At 33.3% G+C, this 17,500-nt stretch overlaps 1 protein-coding gene across 1 annotated transcript in view; it reads right to left on the minus strand.

The window, feature by feature from the left end:
* LOC136029512 (lysosomal-trafficking regulator-like) overlaps nucleotides 1–17,500 on the minus strand; it is a gene marked incomplete in the record, with an annotated part of 247,841 nt that overhangs the window by 62,531 nt on the left and 167,810 nt on the right. Inside the window, 4 exon segments of the mRNA XM_065707957.1 lie at nucleotides 4,646–4,997; nucleotides 8,478–8,698; nucleotides 11,383–11,523; nucleotides 15,315–15,462. Coding sequence (XP_065564029.1) covers nucleotides 4,646–4,997; nucleotides 8,478–8,698; nucleotides 11,383–11,523; nucleotides 15,315–15,462 — 862 coding nt within the window.

Consider the following 17,500-nt stretch of genomic DNA (forward strand, 5'->3'; position numbering starts at 1 on the left):
GAAAATGAACACACATTAGGACATTTTGAAATGGCGCATGCCTCAAACAGACATTATCAACTTGACATTACAATAGCCTATTGAATATTATGTTTCCATAAATGTTTAAAATCCAAAAAATTTCCAAAAATAAATGAAGTTAAAAAAATAATAACTAGAACACAAAAACAGGAAACGTCAACTAAAAAAAAATCTAGACTTCCTATTACAAATAAAATAAACCATTTGTGCTTTGAAAAACAGTGCTTTTAAACATGTTTGTTTTAAAAAAATGTTTATTCTTCATTTTTATGTTTATGCTATATTTTTTCTATGCTTCAGGGTTCATAATAAGAGTAAATTTCATGCTATTTTCTCATCAGCATCTTCATTTAAGGAAAAAAAAGAAAACTTTCAGATAGACAGAACTTTCTTTTTACTAATGACTTTAACCAGAGATAGCACATGTGTCTTCAACCAGTTATAAGCAAATTTAGAGACTGAAATATTCCTTGACCCCACTCTCCCCGAAAAAAATCTTCAATCTATTGTCTTTGATTCAGAGCTGCCACTACGCATCACAGAAGGGTAGTTTAGCATGGTCTATGGCTTGAGCAAGCTTGATATCCCAAGTTTGACAAGTCTAGTTAAGCAGACCTCCAATCTAAAGGGTCGTTATCATAGATTTTAAAATAAATAAAAACTTCGGGAAATGGATTTTCTTTTATTTATTGTGTGTTTCTAAATAACACAAATTGTCAGAAGACTCAGAAATATGAGACTCGATTCAAAAAATACCTAGCCTTTGGCTTAGATTTGATAATCATAACCTAAGATAAAAAGTTTGAGAATCATTGATTTAGAGAACGAATCGGTATTCACTGTATCAAACTTATATAAACCAATGGGTGATAATTAACTTAATTATTATGTTTGTTTCATGCAGTAATTTAGATCAATTTTTAGTCTACAAAAGTATTCATATCAGCAACTGCTTAAATTCTTCAAGGAGGTAGGCCTGTACATGGTCTATTGGGTTTAACCAAGAATAGCAAAATTTTATCACAACATTTACCACAAATACCACAATTCACAATGTACTAGCAGACCGCGCTAAACAAAAGCAACTAGGTTTCTCAGAACAAGACACGTGGCGATGATTCACAGGAGGACAAACAATGGTCATGTGATGTTCATATATGTATTTAATTAATACATATATAATGTATTTAATTGATAATTAAATACAATTAAGAATGGATAGGCTACTATATCGAATGTTAAATATTTTGTCTATAATACTAATCGCCGACCCCCTATTTTGGAACCACCTCTAGATTCTTATGTTTAGAGGGTCTGTAAGCACAGGAGATTTTATTTAGTCAACATTAGATAGCCCCAGAGTTTTCCTCTGCGCACCTCAGCTAATAAAAGGAGGTGAAAGTATATACATTTTTAATATGATTCAAACTCCTACCCAAGAGGTCAGTCTGTAGCCTTTTTAGTTTAACAATGGCAGGGTTGCCGCCCCTAGTTATTCATCACTATTTCTAGTGATTTTTACATTGCCTAAACAAGATATGAACACTAGATGAACACTAGATTATTGAGGAAAATCAATAAATCAACAAAAAATTACTAAAATACAGTGATTTTTTTCTCGCTGGGTGGCAACCCTGAACAATGGTTGAAGCATGTACAATACAAAGAAAGGAAGAAAGTGATATTTATCACCCAAGATTACCACTCAGTGATAATTTTGTGAAATAAATCCTAATTTTATCAATTAAGATTAACAGCCTCCGGTAGAATTGGAAGGAAAAGCATTCCTACCTAAGCTCACGAGGAGGTAAAGGCTGAGGATAGGACTGTGGCAATTGCTGATATATAGCTTATTGCTTTTACCTTAAAATGAGCAAAAGAGAATCTTAATTTTTTAAGAACAAAAAAATAAAATAAAAAGACATTAAACACGATCCCATTTTCAAGAAAAAAAATTGGGACGGTCAACTCCTTTCGTCTCGTTTCCCCGATACCCCTTTTTTAGGGAAATACTTCGAATTTTTTCTACTTTTTGTCAGAAACATATCTAAAGTTGTTTATAAGACATTTCCCTACAAACATTTTCAAACAGTCAACTTGTTTTTCATTATAGATCCTAAATATAGAGCATTTTTAGAGGAGCTAAAATTTCTCCCGATACTAACCAGAAAAAAAAATCACTTTTAGTTGCAGTGCCTGATTTTCAATAAGTTGACTTGTAACGCTTTGTAGTAGACACCCTGTATATACACAGGGTTTCCCATTCAACAAGAAATAGCCATTGCAGGTTAATAGAAACCCTCAATGCGCACACCCGAATTAATATAAATTATCAATTATATACAAAAAATATAAATCAAATAAAAAATTATATTCCAGCATCCTGACTTAACAGAAGAAATTAACATTAAAATTCCTCTTGTCTGCATTAGATACCACCAATATATCATCATTTCAGACATCTTTTCTACAGCAAGAAACTGGCTTTTGAATTTTTTTTTTTTTTTTTGAGATAAGACGACTGTGGTAGACTATACATAATTTATTATAATATAATCCTGAACCAAAGACGTGAATATTGGATTTTTTAGGGCTTGATTGCTGGAAATACACAGTATTGGCAATTGAAGAGAAAGAAAAGTTAATCCTAAAGTAGACAACATTGAAAATTTCTGACAAAAAATCTGCTGATTCTGAAAGTTTTGCTGTTCTAAAAATTTCAACTGGATCCGGACGGCAATATTCAGAAAAACTTGGATATGATCAAAGGGAAAGGAACCTTTTAAATATAAATTTCCCTGTGTGGATTATTCTTTTTATATATTCATACTGAAGGCAAAGCATTTGGAGTTACCGAAAATGGTGCAACATTTCTAACTAACAAACTCTTCCAGATTATACACCTGCATTTTGTGCATTTCAGGATACTGAAAACAGGAAGGTATACACTGTGACCAACAATGCTGTCATGATGCCACCAGTACACCCAAAAAAGTTATAAGGTTAAAAATTTAAATGAATGAGTAAATTTTACTATTTTGAATAAAATAACGAATGAGTTTTGTTACACGAAGCCTATTAGTGGCATATATTCGCAAACAAAGTTTCAACTCAAGAACTACAGGTTGAGCCAAGAGGCACTGACTTCCCAACACCTAGTGTGCGTCTCGGAACGCCACGTGTGCCATACAGTTCCGCTACGCTTCTTACAGTCCCCCAAAAAATTGGCACACTCTCCGAAACGCTTGGCACAGTTCCGCCACGCTTGGTACACGCCACACGATGTACATGTTTTCTAACTCTGAAAAAAATCCCCCAGAACATGGAACTTCTTAGAAGCATTTCATATGAGAAACAAAAAATCAGATTAGAGGGCATTGCTAGTTGGTAAAATTTGCCTTTCTTAGGGTTGGACACACGTAGCTTTTTTAGGGCACCGATTTCAGCAGCTCAATGGGCAAACGATGGCAGTACAAAAACAATGCCATTTGCGCGAGGTTTTCAAAACTTAACATCGTGGACAGCATTAGATTATCAATAGTTGCATGATTGTTCTCACTTTATTATTTAGTTCTTTTATTATTATTATTATTAAGATCTTTTATTATTAAAATATCTAATACCACGAGATTTAATTGTATTTAAAAATTTTAATTAAATTTTAACTTTTCATTATTAAAAGAATAAAGAATAAATAAAGATTAAAAGAATAAGGTTCTTTTATTATTAAATATTTAGTTATTACTTGCATTATTATTGCTTAGTTTTTTTTGATTTTCCAGCTGAAGAAAAGGAAACGATTGAGGATTTATATTTTTATGATCACGATGAAATCCGGCACCGTTTTGTAAATCGGCACCGAATACTAGAAAATTTTAAGCTCAAATCGGCGCAGTTTTCATTGCATATCGGTGAATATTTGGTAAATCGGCGCCAAAAGAAGCTACGTGCGTCCAACCCTTCATCGTCAAGAAAATTGTTATTCATACTGACAATCTCATCTCTTCCCGAAAAATCTTTCTTTTCATAAAGAAAACAACTCTTATCTTAACATTCTAAGAAAGCATAATGCAGAGTTCCTGTTATTATTAATATAATGCAGCTAAATATATCAAAATGTCAGATATAAAATGTATTGTAATGTACTTGTAATATAATTAAATATACTAAAATCAACATGTAGACTACTTGCAACCGGTAGGTTCATATTTTATGGAGCTATCTTCTTCTTTTTTTTCCATTTTTCGTATTTTTAGTGGTTACCAAACCTGTGGTACACCAAAAACATATACTTTTGGGTATGTGAAAATTAGATGGCAATACTGTCTACAAAAATTTAAAATTTTCAAAATTCCTTTTGTATGCTCTTTACTATGGTGTGGTCTTTCTTGAGTTTTAGTAGACTTGCAAGTCCAACTGGGTTCTTTAACGTCAAAATCATGTGTCTTGGCGTTTTAACTATTTCACTACCCGCACTTATCATTCAGAATACGATATTTATATATTCCATTACCTTATGGTAAAATCAAACATCATATAATCTGAAATGTTTTCATTGAAATTGTTTTCATAAAATGATTTATTCACTCGATATAAGTAAGAGATAAACAGAGGGAAAACTTACTTCTTTCTTTTAAACAGTTGGCGACTAAAGAACACTTAGGAGGAATGCCATAAATCTCTCCAGTTGCAACAGGACACAACAAAACTCCCCGAACAGGATGTGCTTGCTTCCAAACTAGGGAAGGCTCTCCTTGTCCATTCGCCCCAACAAAGTTCCCCCATTTTATTCCAATGGCTGTCCCCCCTAAGGGCAACAACTGAGTATCATTTTCACGAGATGACTTGGCGTTACTTGCGGGATGGGGTGATGCAAAGAGCTGCTTCGGTGTTTGCCCATAGGTTTTGATCATGGTGTAACGTGCATTACGCTCAATAGGATCAGGTACGGAGTCAACATCAAAACCCGAGTATGTCTGAAATATAAATGTTCCTGGGAATCAAGAGGTATTAGATATAAACACTAATTTGAGCATCAGGGGATCATTGGTGTATTTCCTTTAAACAATAAAAGGATGGAGAGGAAAATTTCTTCTTTTTTTTCGATCGTTGCTTTCGGGGAAAAAAAATCCTGTATATGTGCCTGATCCTGGGTAGCATGTAGCTGAAAGCATATACTGGAACATATGCTGCATTTTTGTTCATTAGTACTCTTTTTTTTTCTGTTTGGTCGTATGCATTGTTCAGGATGTAATCTGCATTACACTCTGTGATATCGGGTAAGGAGTCAACCTCAAAGGTAGAGTATGCTCGACATATAAATGGACTTCGTAATCTACAAACTAAGTAATTCATGATGGTAGTACTCAAAGGTGACTCAAAGGGTGTCATGTTACACAGCAGACGCTTTAAGGACAGCAAGCAAATAGATTTTTATTTTTATTATTATTATTATTATTATTTGTTTATTTAAGGGATCCAAAATACAAGATACCCAAGATTAAGGCAGATATTTCATGTATTTAAAACTTAACGAAAGAAAAAAGAAGAAAAAGAAATGCAAGGAATAAAAAAAAATAGAAATATATGAAATAAAAAAAATTTTGCGAAGCCTTATGAAAAGATCCAAGATATCAAAGATTAAGTCATATATTTTTAGTGTTTAAGAAATAATAAAACATGCAAGGAAAGTAAAAGAAATGTAAAGAGTAAAATAAAAATAATAGAAAAATATATAAAAAATATAAGAAATAAAAGAAATGATGCGATCGGTAAAAAAAAGCTGTTGCAGTCAAGGCTATTAGCCAGAAAAGAAGAGTTACCATATTTTGGAAAACTAAAAATTTATGACCAAGTAAGGAGAAAAACAGAGACTACAGCTAAAATCATGACCAATTTTCAAATATGCGCTAAACCACAGTACATGTAGTGAAAATGAAAACAACTAGACCAAATAACTTAACTAACAAAAAAAAATCAGTCATGTTTTAACAACATTTTTCGCCTGTTTTTTGATGAGAGTTTGTGCTTCAAGATATCTAGCCCTTAAACTAACGGAATCCCTGGCAAATTAAAACAAACTGAAGTAAACTTTTCACATAGCAAGTTCATGAACATGCGTTTGTTTTGTGAAATGTTTATATTTCTTGTTTTTCTATCTTATGTGAACAATCTTACCTGAATTGTATATCTAAAGTTAGGTTTTCATCCAAATGAATCTCAACTAAAAGATAGGATTCTTAAACTTAAGATTAAGAGTCTTAAACGGCAACATCCTAATAATTCCAATAATCTTTTATAATCCCAATAATTCTTTTAACGCTAGTTTATATTTTATCTTTTACTTACTATGTAGACCTAAGTTCCCTGTTTTTTATTTCCTTTCATTCACCATTATTTTTCATGAAGCTCCATTTCTTTGAACTACAATTGGACAAACTTATTGTTACTTATTGTGCTGGGAATGTGCTTTGACTTTGGACAACAAAATTAGCCATATTTAACAAAACATATATAAAATATATATAAACATATATAAACATATATAAACATATATAACAAATATACAACAAATAAAACGATGCATAACATGAAACATAGTACCATCTATACACATAGAACACACTTAAAACAAATAAAACGATGCATAGCATGGAACACGGTACCATCTATAACCCATAACATCGATACCATCTATACATAAATAACAAATATACAACAAATTAAAGATGCATAACATGGAACACAATACCCTCTCTTGAAATCGAAAATTTTAGATGATAGTAAGTTACAATGAGGAAAGATTAACCATTCTGATACTACGCTAAGAAAAATAAAAAGGAAAACTCGTCTAGGCCTATTAGGCAATACATTTTTATTTAAAACTTAAAAAAATCATCTTAAAGAAAACAACCGTAGCCTATTCTTCCTAAATAGTGCCCCTCGGCCCACTAACACTTATCCAATAAGTTTATCTTTACAAAAAACTGGTTATCTTCATAAAACTCGGTTTTTATTTAAATACAGATCTGCTTTGAAGTTTCAAGCTATTCAGACAGCTCAATTAACGATGAAAATAAGTTTTAAACATTTTCTCTCTTAAAATTATACCGTTGAAAAAAGAAATAAAAAATTGCCCGGACTTCCAGGAATTAATATCCAGGACTTCCAGGGAATTATCTCAGGAATTATATAAAGAACAGTCAGCCTACTTCCAATAGTTTCTTCCAGTAATATTGACATTTATGGTATTTTTTTTTATATACTAAAGTTTTGGCAAGTAAAAATCACAATCTGCAAAATCATTTTCAATAAGACACAATTAACACTCAAGGTAATAAAAAGGCTTTTAGAAGATATATAATTAATTTTAATCAGTTATTAATTTAATTAGTTAGTTATTAATAACTCAAATAATTAAATATTCATTTTAGCATTACGGATTATTCGTAGTTCAGCAATCATTAATATTAAAACTAACTAAAGGTGAATTCTTTTTTTTTCTTCTACTGCAGCCCTATCAACCCAAAAGAAAAGAATTTCCTCCCCTGTATGTTTAGACTCTGCACGATTGTAAATACTGAAAAGGCACAAAATTCATTTGAGCGTTCATAGAAGTTTACAAGGCCCATCTACAAATTCAAAATAGGATATTTAGCGAGAAAGTTGAAAATAAACACGAGAGCAGCAAAGAGAAAGGAAAAAGGAATAAGAACGAAATGCATCATGAAAATATCCAAGAAGCATAACTTTTAAGAGTTAAGAGGGCGCACACCCTAAGGTTTCTCTCCGCTTGTAAATCCCTGGTGGAGGATCCATCTCGTAAGTATTTTGCTCACAAAATCTCAGAGTAGAGGAATGTCAAATGTTCGAAGCAATTCATTCTTTAATAATGATTTACCGGAGTACATCTTTATTTTAAAATTGAATTTTTTTTTTTCAATGTAACTACTGTAGAATAAGAAAGAAAGGTATCTTTCTTCAACATGAAAGTAATAATGTGTTATGTTAAACGTCAAGTAACATGGACAACGTCAAATTTTCAAGGTTTGAAAAATCCCATCCCATGATTGAGACTGAACATTACTCGAATATTATTGAAAAAAAAAATCCTCAGTTAAAAGGACTAGAAGCATCATTCGCTTCCCGTTGTTGTGTATCATTTTTCCATTATTTCTTAAATTTTTCGTATTATTCACCATTTCGCTCTTCAAAATTTCATTATCTCCCAAAATTTTACACATCCATAGACCTCAGACTTCATAAAGATAAGAAGAAGAAGATTTTACCTTCCGACCCCAGAAAAAGTTCAGTCCTTGATCGCATACCTCTGAAGAAAAGACTAAAATTAATCTGAACTTTAATCGACGGAAGAAAAGTTCATCTGAACGACTGAAATGGGACGCCAAATGGAAAACTGGGTATAGAAAGAAACAAACAAGTAAAAAAAAACTCACTGCAGGGTGAAAAACATTAAGAGCTTCTATTGCAGCTTGGCCTTGTTGTTTAAAACCAAAAATCAAGTCGATCCAATGATTGAGATTCTCCCGGACATAATCAGATTCTAAAGCCTGACGATGAAGTAGAATAAATCGTCTGGGGTCATTACCCGTTGACCAAGGGGGTAGGGTTACATGATTTACTCTTTCACCGGATTGTCTTAAACCAAAATCGAAACCTGTAAATATTCATTGAGCAATTACATCATAAGAGATTCATTAAAAACAGAGCAAGGTATGGTTATATTCAAAGATGTGTAAGGAATAAATAAGAAAAAAAACTGGACAACCCCGCTGCCATTCAGTGTTGTTTCACAGTTGTGATCGTTGTAAACCAGTTCTTTTTCTATTCTCTTGTTAGTTTGATAGAATGATTCTGATTACTGTTCAGTTGTTATTTTAGCTTTTCGGTTTTACTATGATTATAGTTCTTTGCTTGGTTACAATACAAAAAAAAGGCACGACAAGAGGATTCTAAACATTTTTATATTTCTAACATTAAACAAATAACAGTTAAATAAAATCTTGAACTGCTGAGATTCCCAAAAATATATCATTATATATCACTCAGTTAAATTTCAATAGTTCTTTTTTAAAAGAACTCGATGAATTTTTCTAAAGGCCGGCAAATATATCATAGCATGATGCATTAGTTGTTCAGTTGAAGATCATTTCCAAATAAAATCATAGATATGGTGAGTTTTTATGTGTGACATCGAAGCGACAATTTTTAATATGACAACGACATTATTTCATGAAACACATCTCACCTCAGAGAGTAGCTTGGGCACACCATAATAAAATAATATACTAAATATAAAACATAGCAGAATAGTACTCTTGACTATAAAATCTTCGGGAAAGACATTGACAGAAAAAGTCACCCAGAGGTAAGTTTGGATGTAAGGCCTGACCCCACCTGGGCAATGATGACTTTGTCAAAGTGCATGATACCCAACCGAAATAGAATGCGCCTAAATTTTTTTTTTTTTTTTTTTTTTTTTCAATGTCATTCTAGCTCAATTTGATAACATCAACGTAACAACTTGAACACGGTAAATGTCTATGTGGCAACTGTCTTAGTAGCTTAAATAACACAATCATAACTTAGATAACTTGACAACTGTCTTAATAGCTTAGTTAAGAGATTGATGACTATAATAACCTTCCGAATAACCAAGATATAAATTGTATGATTATGGTATTGAATTGATAATTCGTTGTAACAGAAACGATTTTGTTCTGCGGAAGACTTTATCGGAGGGACGATTTTTAGTAGTAGTTTCAGAGGAATAGCACTAATGATATAACAATAACAGGCAGTAATAAAAAAAAAGCATTAACAAAGCATAAAGTAATACGAAAAAAAAAGTAACTTCTCTTGTTCGTTACGCCCCAAAAAAGCAAGACAAGTAAACAAAATTATATAATCTTTTCAGACGCTTTTCTATCGTTCTTAATCATTATTATTTACTATACTTCAGATATTTGGTTCATTTCAGTTCTCTGTTCGTATGCTTGTTTCTCCGTACTTTGAAAATGACGCATTTTTATATAAAGTTTTTAAACAAAATCCCATTTGACAACATTTCTTCTATTGTTTATAATTTACTTTTATATCAGTACTGTTATCTCCTCTTCTTTTTTTAAGATTGCTTGTCCTTTTTTTTTAAACTTAAAAGAAAATTACGGGGAAGCGTAAGTTTCCACGTAAATGTGCGGAAAAGACGTGACATAGGTGGAAACTAATGGCATGGAGCGAGGAAACACGGAAACACGGGAAAAACGTAAAAAAAGAACGCAACTAAGCTTTTAAACTGAGAAACTAAAACAAATTTTTAAGTCTTGAAAAAAAATCAACCCTTAACCTTTGAAAAGTATATCGTTTATGTCAATTTTCCCTTCAAATGACACAGAAAATTCTCGTTGAAATTTTGCACTTAATACTCAAGAGTCTTCAATTAAATTCGAGATCAAGCATATAGTGATCCAATTGAACTGATTCATTCAGGTACTGCTGATATGTTTGTTGTTGTTTTTTTTTTTTTTTTTTTTCATAAAAAGTGAGTAGGCAAAAGCATCATCAGTGAGTATGCGACCAAATACGACCAAATAGTAGGCTGGTCATAACATACATAACGTATCATAAACATAATGGTATTGTACATTCGTTTTATGAATAATAAACCCACAAATAATTTCATAAATTTTTGAATTCAACTTATCTTTTTCAATTTAAAATCATCTTTGGCCTTTGCCTAGTTAATTGATTTTTAAAATTTGCCTATTGTTTGGCTGTCTATTTGTTTTGTTTTTTTGTTCCTTTTTAAACAGCATAAGAAGTGAATTTGGCTCTACAAAAGCTTGTGATAGTCATTTAGAAATAAATATCATCTTATCAAGTTATAATAAATAATATAAAAAAATAGTTTTAATTAGTCGGTGAACGGTACCCTAATCTCCACCTACGACCACATAGTGGAACACTAGCAATAGTCAAAGGTATGACTCTACAATCAAATTGTTGGAAATACAAATACCTTTCTACTCTTCTGACTCTGCCGAAAGACTGAATTTGCAATAATCAACAGGTAAAAGCAGATTCAAGTACCAAGTTTACCAAAGAGTCTTCCAAAAGTTAGGGGGAGGGGGAACAATTCCCTTTAAAGCCACATTTTGTCTTTGTTGTTTGAAGAGGGAATCTTTGCAGACATTCTATATTGCAGAATCATTGCAGATATATATATATATATATATATATGTGTATATGTATATGTGTGTGTGTGTGTGTGTGTGTGTCTGTGTGTGTATGCATGTATGTGTGTGTGTGTGTCTGTGTATATATGAGATGAAACCTCCGTACCATTCATGTTAACAAGAAATTCAGGTAGGAAAAACGACTCAGGTATCATTTCCTTAACATCTGTAGTCGATTCTACACTGGCCAGTCTCCATGTAGCACCAAGATTGTGAAAAGTTCTGTCCGGTATGTCAAAGTTGCGGTCTAAAATTAAAATTGACTTTGAAGTTAATGACATTTACAAATAAAACTTCGTTATTGAGCGACAGTAAATATTATAATGTAAATGTTGTACCATTTATTCACGAATAATAACAAATATGAAAATAAAACATAAAAGAATAAATTAATTAAAATAACCAAAAACAGAATGATCTTTTTAGAAGAAAGATTACAAAAATTAATAGATAAATATGAAAAAGTAAATTGTGCACATATTATTCTCAATACATTTAACATTAACAGATGACCTTGTCTATTTGATTAAAAAAAAAAGAATAGAATAAACAGAGTAAACAGGCTACTAATAAACAGAAGTCTGATCATATTGTACCATATTTCCTGCTTTCGAACAAAAAATTAAAAAACACAAGAATTATAGACAAAGACAAAAGGGGAAACAATAGAAATAAATAAAATGCAGCATAATATCAAGCAAAAGAACTATAACGAGACGAGTTTCCTACACTTTAGGAAAATAGCATGTGAAGTTGTGGTTCAGATCAAGCGAGCTTTTAAATTTATTTTGCTTTTCGAAGACGGCAATAAGAAGTCTGGATGCTCCATATTGTGCTGTTACTCCCAAAATTAGCGACCCTTATCGGAACTAGGAGGCTGATTACACCCTGTATATGGATTTATTGGAATATGGTGCCGGTAAAAGCATTTTCGAAATATCATCAGTACAATGGATAGGGCTAGAAGACAGACTGGGCTCTTTAGATTGATGTTAATGAGGGATTTGTAGAGGTGAGCACAGTCCCAGATGAAAAATGCTTAAAAGAAGTACAATATTTATAAAATTACCACCTTCCCCCCTCCTTAATTTTAGTTAGCGTTAGAGGCATTTGACAGCTAAAAAGGTGACTGGAAAACATGTCAGCAAGTGAAATAAACATGCTGAAAAAGATAGGACTTTAATTGAGATTAAGAAGTAAATTTTTTTTTTTACCGAAATCTGTGCCATGTATCTAACACTGAGTAGAGTTGAGCTAAATTCTCTGATCGAAGAACGTGAATTAGACGAAATGAAAGAAATTACTTAGTAGGATATTTACAGGGATATACACAAACCTAGAAACAACTTTACTTCCTATACTGGCAGTTTGCCATTACAAATTTTAGAGAATGCGCAACATTTTTTACGGAGTCCATAATTACAGTTATTAGTCTCATTAATTCAGTGATCGGTTGCTCCCCCAGCCCTGGAAACAAGCCAATGTGAGACTCATTTTAAAGGCAAAGTGTCCCATAAGATGCCATCAATTAAGACCCAAAAGTCACCGAATCCTTTGTGTACCCTGAACTCATATCACAAGGTAACCATTCACTTTACCTGACCCAGAATAGTTGAAGGGTGTAGTACTACAGTGAGTTTTTTTTCGACTTTCATATCTTATCGTTACATGGCTAGAGTTGGGAGATACTTTCATTGATACACTACTTGTTGACTATAGGACAAGATTTGATTTGATTAAGCACCTCGTAGCTGCTAATAAGCTTAAGACAATGGGCATGCGGTAGTCTGACCACGTTGATATAAATTGTGGAGCCCCTCAAGGCAACAAATTCGTTGCTCTATTTTTCCTTGCCGTAATTAACTATGCTATGGACAACATGGATGACCAATTTAGATGCGTTGACTACTTATCTGTATCTCCCAAGCTCAAAGTATACAAAACCCAAGCTATGCTACTACAAAGGATGTAGTATAACTAGTTTGCAGATCGACAAAAGCAAAACGAAAATTGCAAGATTTTATCTGCTAAAACGAAATTTGTTTACCCAGCTCCTTGGTTTTCGCTTGTTTCATAAGTCAAACGGAAACTGTGCACTTCGTTTTTCTACTTCGATGCACCGCTTGGATTTTCAGGTAAACTAACAGCTGAAAACAGCAAGTCTAAAAACCCTTCGAAGACTATTACAATATACATGTCCATTCTAGGTGCCAAAGCTTCATAATACTTCGGCTACTACGAAATATTTGCTGCAGCACTAAGTCATCTGAGGTCAGCTGCAAGAGCCCTTCCTCCGCCCCAATCTACTCAAAGTTTCCCTCTCTGCACTCTCCGAAGAAGTCACAAGTTGCATTAAATCCTTTCGGACGATCTCTTCCGACTCCATTCGGGGACGATGTGCTTTTAGTTTGGCCCAAGATGGTTGGGCGAATAGGCCATCTTTGGTAATCTATCAAACTTCATCCACAGAGCGTGTCCTAAAAATCTCAACCTTTCTCTCATTACTGGCCTAGAACGCGGAGTAGAACCACTCAGATTCATAATACCGTATATCTAAGTTGTGATCTGTGGAACGAGTCAAAGGAATAGTGATTAAAATCATCCTAGGAGAAAAATTTATTGATAACTCAACTCTAAGATTTTTCAAGATTAAAACCTGTAGGGACAGCCATTTTCTGTTGATAATTGCGTCTTGGGCAATTTTTCCTTGCTATTCCCAAGCACCAAAATCTTCTACCGTGTGCTGCCAACTCAATATTTAAGATTAAGAGGAAGAGCATATTGCTGTCAGTAGCTGGTAGAACTGACCGGTTCGACAATTCATTTGTGCCGTTTTACTTCTACCATTAATAAAATGCCCTGGGAATAGGATTGTAAAAGACAGCCCATTTAGTTTGCAAAAAAAATTTCAAAGACAGCGAAAGCTGTATTAAAAATAAATGATTCTGATACTAACACAAATTAACAATCAACTGATACTAGTTTTGTGTCAACATAAAATAATAGCACCGGTAGCGCATCCATGGCGCGTTGAGGGGGGTGGAATCCCCTAATATTGTTTCGATAAGGTTTGAACTTGCACAATTAGAACATGTCAAGCGAAAATATAAATAAGCAGCCATCTTAAAATCATTGGTCCACTTAAATCAGCCATCTTAAAATCATAAATCTTAAAATCAGCTTAAAATCAGCCATCTTAAAATCAGCCACTTAAGCAGCCATCTTAAAATCATAGCATCGAAAGACGCAATATCTTGTACATGATTCTTTTTCCTTTATCCTAATTTTCTCTCTCCCAACTTGAAACATACTATTATGAAATAGTTTATATGTTCCTTGCAGCCAGGCCAGTTAAACACTAGTCTGCGAACAGCTCGAGTTTGCAGGAAGGAGGCATCCAGCCATTTTCAAGCTTATTTTTTTTTAGCGGAACGATGATGAAGTAGAGGATCTTCAGGAGTTACATAATCTAATTCGCATACATTGAGAGCACTAAAGGCAGCTACAATCTTACTATGGAAACATTTTAAGTAAAGTCAAAGGTTAAATTACCCTTACGACAAAAGAGGAGGGACGGGCATGTTTAAGAACCCGATATGTTCCTTTGATGCATTTCAAAATATGACTCTTTGATTCATTATTTATTAATTATCATTTTATGTACAAGAAGAAGGTAAATTGAGATATTTGTTCTAAATTTTAACAAGTTCCGTATTTAAAATTATCCGGTTTCCAAGTACGACACACGCTTATATACAGGCACAGATATATATAGAGGGAGAGGCATACATACGTGTAAAGGCACAGACAAACAGACAAATAAGGGCATGATACAAAGAGGGGGATGGGCTGTAAGTCCATTCCAAAAAACAATCTGAGGTCAAAGCTATTTTTCCGTAATTTATTATGTTTCTCATATAAGCTCCATTTTTGTCATTGCTTTCGAAGTTTTGTACGGCTCTTTCGCCAAAACAAGACGTAACGTATATGATATGTGCGGATAATATCTAACAGAATGAATGGTTACTTCCCACTCACCTTGATAAGACAAGAAGAGCTTGGTATACGGCAGCAGCCGAACTAAAAAGTGCAGTACAATCCCACTGTTTGAATAATGAGAACCATAATGGTAAGGAACTTTGATCAAATCATCCGACGCAGCGTTCTGATATTCATTCTTCAAATACTAAAAGACAAATAAAACTTAAACTGAAAGAGTAGGACAGCCTAGACAAGACTGAGAGTGAGATTAAAAAATAACCCATGGCCACACAGGGTTTGTGGAAGATGTTCAAGGTTTGAAAAGTGTCGGATAGCGAGTCTCTCGTAACTATGACCCTTCTAATCAAAAACGTTGGTAGTAATTGCAGTCCACAACCTAAAATAGCACCCTATCTAAAGCTCAGGAAAAATAGAACGAGATATAATCATGTGTAAAATGTTGTAAACTTCTCTTCAACCTTCCTATTTACAATGGGGTACCATGGGAAAATGCCAGCTACATAATGCAAACATACATGACACCATATAGTGGCAAAGGCTCTCTCTGAAAACCAGCTGAGAGACACTTAGTTCTGAATAACGTATTAATTTCGTCAGTTACCACAAGTCAAACCTTAAAACATATAGATGATCATAACTAGACCTCCGTTGCCTGTGCAACGGGAAGTGTTGCAGCAACTGTGCCCTGTTCCTTAGGGCACAGTTGCCGAGCAACACGTGCAACTGCGCCCTACGGGACACAGTTGCGGAGCAACAGTCTCCATTATGTCCTTCAGAGGACATTTTTCTAATGCGGCTTCGATTGTTATCTTGAAGCATCTTTGATATGGTTTTATTTCGAGCTCCTACTAAACTGAGTTTGGTAAAATGTTTAGCTGGTCCAGAAATAAACGAGAAAAATCGGAACGAGATTGACTTTTCCGGAATTATTTCCGGGAAATCTGTAAGAGCTACGGAATTTCATGCTTCAGTTCTCGAAAACATCAATGAAAGTTCTATATGAGTTCATAATTATTTTATCTCTAAAACGTTTACTTCCGAAACTAGGGCCGTCTTAACTTGACGCCAATTCAAAGTATTATGTTTCGAGACGCACATTTCGGGAATTGTTTCCGGGAAATCTGAAAGAGATACGGAAATAACGTCTTATTACCTTATTACCAAATATATACCTTATTTTATAACGTATATAAAATATATAAATATAAGGTATATAAAATATATACCTTATTACCTTAAAATTATTACCAAAAAATTATTACCTTATTACCAAAAAATTTAAATTGCCCCGAGGGCATGACAAAATTCCAAATAGAAAAACCCAAAGAAGGATTTTATTTCGGAGAAACTATTGTAAGCTCCAGTTGTTAGGAGATCGAGACCTGTCGAACTGCGTTGGAAAAAAAATTCTAGCTGGTCCAGAACAGAAGTTACCTCTGGAACGTCGAAACTTCGGAAATTATTTCTTAGAAAACGAAGCAACTTGGTATATAAAACACTTCACTTCTTCTTGCATACTTTTCATAGCACTACTCGATAAAAATATAAGAAACATCAAAATCGAAAATTTGAGAAAATTCCAAAAAAATCAGAACGAGATGGACTTTTCCAGAATTATTTCCGGGAAATCTGTAAGAGCTACGGAATTTTGTGCTCCGGTTCTCGAAGAGACAAATGAAAGTTCTATATGAGTTCAGCATAACTGTATTTCTAACAAGTTTATTTCCGAACCTAAGGTCGTCTTAACTTGACGCCAAACATCGAACGCAGAGTTTCTAAGAAAAAAACGGTTTTATTTTTTTTTTATGGAAAACTGTTAGAAATTTTAGGAACTTCTCTGGAACTTTTTTACTCTGTTTCACGTTTCCCTTCCCTCTGAAAAATCTTAAATTTTTAACCTCTTACCACTTCGGAGCTACAGGTCACTGATCACGGTGAAAAAAAAAAAAAAAAAAAAAAAACTACGAAAGCAGTAGTGTTGCTCCGCAACACAACTAGTTATTATATCAATTGATAAATGATAATAACTAAATATAGCGATTAATAATTGCTGTTATACTTAGCAGCATCTTTCCTCCGTAAAATTTTAAACCGGAATATTTTAATTCTGAAAGAACAACAACACTTTTAAAGAAAAGCTAATGTTATAAGCTGTTTGATGACGTATGTTTTTAGCTTATTTTTTGCCAATTTTTCGCCCATGCTTCTTCGTTTTATATTTG

This window comes from Artemia franciscana, chromosome 7 (assembly GCF_032884065.1).
Source record: "Artemia franciscana chromosome 7, ASM3288406v1, whole genome shotgun sequence".
Classification (NCBI taxonomy): domain Eukaryota; kingdom Metazoa; phylum Arthropoda; class Branchiopoda; order Anostraca; family Artemiidae; genus Artemia; species Artemia franciscana.